This window comes from Rutilus rutilus (assembly GCF_951802725.1).
Source record: "Rutilus rutilus genome assembly, chromosome: 3".
NCBI classification, from domain to species: Eukaryota; Metazoa; Chordata; class Actinopteri; order Cypriniformes; family Leuciscidae; genus Rutilus; species Rutilus rutilus.
This window is the reverse complement of record NC_140211.1, coordinates 56,426,896-56,432,986: the sequence shown is the minus strand read 5'-3', so window position 1 is coordinate 56,432,986 and position 6,091 is coordinate 56,426,896. Positions and strand designations below refer to the sequence as shown.

Below are 6,091 nucleotides of genomic sequence, written 5' to 3'. Positions count from 1 at the left end.
CAGGGTGTTCAAATACTTATTTTCCTCACTGTATATATATATATATATATATATGTGGGCCGAGATAAGCGTTATCAGGTTTTTCTGTGACAAACCATATTTGGAAGTTCAACCTCCTAAAAAAGAAGGTCATTTTTGACCATTAAATCCAAAATGCACGACTTCCTGTTCTTTTAGGGCATCACATCGGAGAACCTTTTTTACATCTGGAAACAGGAATTTCGTACATTTTGGTGAAACGTGCAGTGGGGGCTTTGTGAGTGGAGTTTTGTGAGTTTTTGAGCCCCTTCAGGCTATAAATGTGATTCATTGGGAGGAAAAAAAACAGACACATTTCATGCTCAGGCACTAATAATTGTAAATTTAGATTTAAAGGAAGACAAAGATTATATGTAGTAAAAAGGAAAGGCTGGATGTGCACAGGGTTTACAATTTAATGCCAATGGGTCGAAGGGTTTCTGTAAATGGAGGTTGTGAAAGTACTTCTGTTGCAAGCAGAACACCGAGGGGACATTGGCTTTTTCAACAGACCAAAGTACCAAATAAAATGTCTGAGTAAATAAACACTGTTTACGTGTTGTGTCTCTATAAACCTGCAGCCAGAAACAGAGTTTGTTTCAGTAAAACAGCTTCTGTTTCCTGCAGCAGCCGCTGAGCACAGGTACTTTTTCTTCTACATAATAATAATAATTATAATGATAATACTGTACATCTATCTGCTTGTGTTAATCTAGGTAACCGTGGTTCTATATAAACGTAAATTTTGTAATGATAATAAAACTCTAATTGTCACATTTCATAGAAAAGGATCCAAGATGTTGGATTCTTAATATGATCATTATTGTTATTAAACCAAAGAACTACAGAGCCACTGAACTATTCTACTTTACAATGTGCTGAACCGGCTTTATATTTATTCATATTATCTTACATTATATAGACATATATATTAGGGTTGATTATATTTATATAAAATCAACAGTATATTCTAAATACTGTGTATTGCATATATATTATGTCACTAAGACAACAATTTCTCTTTTAGCTAGACAGAACCACAAACTTTGTTTTAGCAATGTCCTCTCTAAGAAAAAAGCCATGGAAAACGTTTTTCGTGGTAAAATTACATTTTAACCCCTTAAGCGGCACCCCCCTTTTTTTAAATAGACATGAAAATGCACATTCCGAACTTAAATGGTTGTAATTCAAGAATGCTTTGGAATATAGATGTAAGATTGCTTGGTCTTGTTTTAAAGAAGACATTTGGCAGATTTTTGTAGAAGTGAAATAAATTAAGGAAGTTAAACAGAAAAAAAGTTATATAAGTTTGAGTTTATGAAAATGTACAATGTTAAAAATTTAATTATTCATATTTTATATAAAATATATATTTTCAAAACCTGGAGGACTCTAAAAATGCAAAAAAAAAATGGCCAAAAATCTGATGTGTTTCATCTCAAAAAATAAGCTTTCAGTAAGATTTTGTTTGGGCGCAGTATACCAAACTTTTTCACTGGTTGACATTACTGCCCATATAAGGGCGCCTCCATTTCCATATGTTGTTTGAGTGATCTGAACCATTATTTGTACAATTTTCATACAATTTATGAAGTAGACATCCTATTCAGAAGTATAGGATGGTTTGGCAAAAGTTTGGCAGATTTTAAAATGAATTCAACCTCTAAGAAACACATAAAAAGAACACGTATGTGCATTATAGCTCGCTGCCACATCACAAATGGTGAATCTATTCTTTTTTTCTTTATATTTAAAACATTTTCAGACCTTTTTATCTAAAAGAATTGAATGGATGCTATCTTTTGAACTCTTGGCATGAAAACATGAAAACAAACAAAGAGGTTTCTACCATTCTTTCATGATTTTTTATGTTCATAACTATTTCAAAATAAAGGTCTGAACACGCCTTAGGAGTGGGAAAATATTCTTGTTGCAAATTGATAAATTACGGCTCCTCTGTAATTTATTTTGAAAATCAGTCACCAAATATGTAATCTAGGGATTGCAAGCTTTCAAATGATATATAGTTTGTCAAGATTAGTTTAGGTTTAGTATAGGATATTACTGTTTTAAATATGTAATGGCCAATATAAGGGGTTAAAGCAAAATACATTTAAATATCAGAAAATATCAAATTAAATGCTAAATCTTTGGAGGAAAAAAAAAACGTGGTCTTATAATGCTAGTAATATGTTAGCAGACCAACACATGTCTATTTAGTCAAGATAATTTTTACAGAACCTTGAAAACATCTCAGAAATGGTTAAATCATATTGATATATATTTTCCATCAAATATATAATGGAATAACATTAACTTTATAATATTAACAACAGTGAATGTTTTTAAGTTTTTAATAAAATGATTATCTTTGCATTACTTCTTGTGCCAGTACATTTACTCATTTGGCAGAAACTTTTATCCAAAGCGACTTACATTTGAGGAACAACATAAGCATCAACACAGTAAGAGATCTACAAGTGACAATAGATACTATTAAGAGCTGTTAGCACATACTGTAAGGCATCAATGGGATAAATATATCTCCGTAAAGTGCAAATTGATAGCACACCAGGGAATAAGAAATGAAAATAAAGCAAATATTACCACGCTGCTAACAACAATTATTTTGTAGCAAATAGTCAAATTTTATTCCATTAGCTTAGCTTCACCAGGACCATAAATAATATGGTGAAAAAATATGCTTACCTTTAAAGGGATACTCCACTTTAAAGATGAACTGAACTGGAATTTTGAGTAAAGGTGATTTAAAAGATGCATTTTATTTATTCTCATTGGTACAATTTTTGAAAATGAAAATTCTGTCATCATATACTCACCCTCATGTTGTTTCAAACCTGTATTAATTTCTTTCTTCTGCTGAACGAAAAGTAAGATATTTAGAAGAATATCAGTAACCAGACAGTTTCTGGTCCCATTGACTTCCATAGTAGGAAAAAAATATATACTGTATGTCCTTGGCAGAGGGAACAGATGACTGACACATGAAGTAAAATAGGGTGGAGCTGAACAATTTTACACCTGACTTTTTAAGGCGAAGTCCCTCTGCCTTAAAAAGATGTCTGTGGTCCCAGAAAAGGTTGAAATTATCGATGAAATGCACTAAATGGACAGTACATGCTGTTTAGAACCATGTGTTGAGTGCCAACAATTTACACAACGTCTCCACTCCTCTTTGAACTGGAACTGCAGCAAAGAATCTGCACTGTAAGAAAGCTGGAACCGCATGCATTAGACTTTAATTTAGCAAATAATTTGCAATAGGTGGACGAAATACACAAATAAACCAAATGTCTTTAATTACTGGGTTAGGGTTTCTAAATAAACCAGATTTTTTACAAGAATCATTTCAGATGCTTTGAGTCTCTCAGTCCGACCCAAAGTCTTGGCTGTACAACATTTAGAAGGTTATTTCATGTCCTAAATTTCTGTTGTGTGTTTTGCAGTCATGGCGTTCCCTCGGCTGCCTGCCCCGATGCTGTTGGCTTCATTCATCCTTCTTCTCTACTGGACGACCTCCTCAGCAGAGTCACATGACCCCACCTCAGCTGATCTGTCTCCACTCTACAGGGTGAAGAGAGACCTGAAAGGGGACGTGGAAGCGTCTTCACAGGTGGTAAAAGACACCCTCACAGTTGTCAAAGAAGTTATTGAAAAGATTGACCCCAAAAAGTTGTCGGCGGTGATGAAGGGCCTCGCCAACTTTGCCAGCCTGGCGCCCGGTATCGGATCTCTGGTGTCCTCTGTTATCATCGTGGTCTTGAACTTCACCCCTCAGGAAGACGCTCAAAAGGAGCTGTTTGCTGAGGTCAACAGGAAGCTGGACTCTCTCTCCATCCAGATCTCCAACCTGGCAACAGACGTGGAGTGGTTCAACTACGCAAGCGTCTACTCTCAAGACGAGGTCCGCATCCTCAACGCCTGGAAGAAGTTCAATGAGTTTCGTAAGAACAGTGAGTTGGTAGATAGTGAGGAGGCCAAACTCCGTCTGGCAGAGGTATTCACCAGCTACTATGAGAACACAGCCACTGAGGCCAGTGTTGCCAACCTCTACCTTTACCTGACGGTCAGCAGCACGTCTCTCAGTGGAAACCTCAACGAGCTGCTGAAGAAGAAGTTTAAATGTGGCATTCCTGAAATCGGCAAATATAACCTCTATTTCAGCAGCTTGCTGTGGAAGGGGATGGTCCTCAACCAGGTCTACTGGAATCTGATCGGCTTAAAGCCATCAGGCAAAGAAGCCGAACACACAGAGATGTTCAAGATGGTCTACAAAGCTCAGAAATCAGCTGTGGAGTTCTGCCTGGACAACTATAAGCAGTACATGATAAAGGATGTGGAGGAGATCAGCAAAGCAAACAGTCCTGACAACAAAACAGACATCGCTGTTCAGGTGAAGAATAAACTGGATGAGAAGTACAACTGGTACAACTGGGTGGTGCTGGTTTATGACTCAGCCCAGGAAACATATCACATCCTTTATGATCTGACTAAGATTTCTGTGGGCAAGATCACTGTTGCTGTGGGCAACATTCGGAATCCAGAAGAGAAAGGCCGTGCACTACAAATAATGTTTAATGTGAAAGCTTGTTATAGACAAAATACTGGTACAGAAATCGGAGCCCCTGAATTTTGTGATACTTATCCACAGGTAATATCGCAGTGTCTTCAAGACTTAGCTGGTGTTCCTGTTAAAATGATACATAACGTTTATAACTATGACGTTGGTCTAGTCCCAGAAACCCTGATTAATTTACATTGTCTGACGGATGGAACCTACAGCAGGATCTCTGTCTATTTTTCCGAAAGAATCACCCCCTGCAGTCATAATACATGTGACAGAGGAGAGTGCAAGAGGCTGCTGGAAGGCACCAACGAACATCTGTGTGAATGTCCTGAGGGTTGGGGTGGGGACCGATGTGAACAAAAGATGGATCCCAGGGATGTCCCAGTGACTGATATAGGCCAAGCTGTGCCCGACATCTCCACCATCAGCGCCAGACTGAAACTGATGGAGGCCAGCCAAAAAAGGATGGAGGCCAAACTGGAGGAGATCCTTGGGACACTCAGGAACAGGTGTCCTGCCGAGTGAAAACCGAGACTACAAACACGATGTGTAGTGAAATGCTGCATTACCCTGATTTTTCAAGAGAGATAATTTACTAAATATAAGAGTGCTAACAAGAGCAACTTTAAAAGTGAAGAATACAATGAAATGTATGCAAAAAAGCTAAAAGTCTATTGTTACAAGTAAAGACAGTAGTACAGTACTGAAAGCAGAAAGGCGTCCACGGAGCCGCCATCTTGGTTACAAAACAAACAACAAACTAAAGCTTGACCATAAAACAAGAAATTCCCCAAGCACAGCAACAACAATTAGGTGCTGGTAGATGGCAGGATGAGTCCATGAAAAGTACAAAAACAAGCTACAGCACACTGATCTGACTTTACAGCCTTTATTGTGAGCAACACGTTTCGCCTATTGCTTCTTCAGGCTCACACAGTGAAAAGTTTGACCATGTTGTTGGAGGAAAACATTCAGGGTTTCTGTCTGGAATGGATAATGTTCAGTGTCAACATGTTTCAGTCTAGCAGTCCTAGTTCAGAGGTCAGGGTGAATCATGGGTATAATAATATGATTACAATCTAATGTATTAAAAAATGTATCAATACAGGTATTAATGGATTTATTTAAAATGTATTAATAAATGGGACGTGGCGCCTCCACTCAGCCTCCCTCTCTTTTTGTTTGGTCGACCTTGCTCTTTTGGTCCAGTTGATTTTGAGGTGAAACAAAGTCTGCAGGGCGACACTAGATCATTAGTTACACAACTGGAACCAGTCATCTCTTGTCCATATCTGACATCAGCAGATTTCCTCCTCAGGTTGCACTAACAGACGTTGTTTCCTCTGATCTCTACAGCTGAGGGGCAGAGGGCAAAGGTGGACTGGGCACCAGAAGTACTGGGAGTTTTCCCAGTGCAAGTACAGTTAGGTCCGGAATTATTTGGACAGTGACACAATTTTCATAATTTATATCAGAATCAGAAGG

The 6,091-nt window shown here is 37.9% G+C and overlaps 1 protein-coding gene across 1 annotated transcript; it reads left to right on the top strand.

Moving 5' to 3' along the window:
• Positions 1-585: 585 nt before the first annotated feature.
• On the top strand, positions 586-5,766 carry LOC311287951 (uncharacterized protein). The gene is made up of 2 exons (XM_084405074.1): positions 586-661; positions 3,486-5,766. Exon 2 carries the CDS (start codon positions 3,488-3,490, stop codon positions 5,129-5,131), a length of 1,644 nt encoding a protein of 547 aa, XP_084261200.1. The 5' UTR covers positions 586-661; positions 3,486-3,487; the 3' UTR covers positions 5,132-5,766.
• The last annotated feature ends 325 nt before the right edge of the window (positions 5,767-6,091 follow it).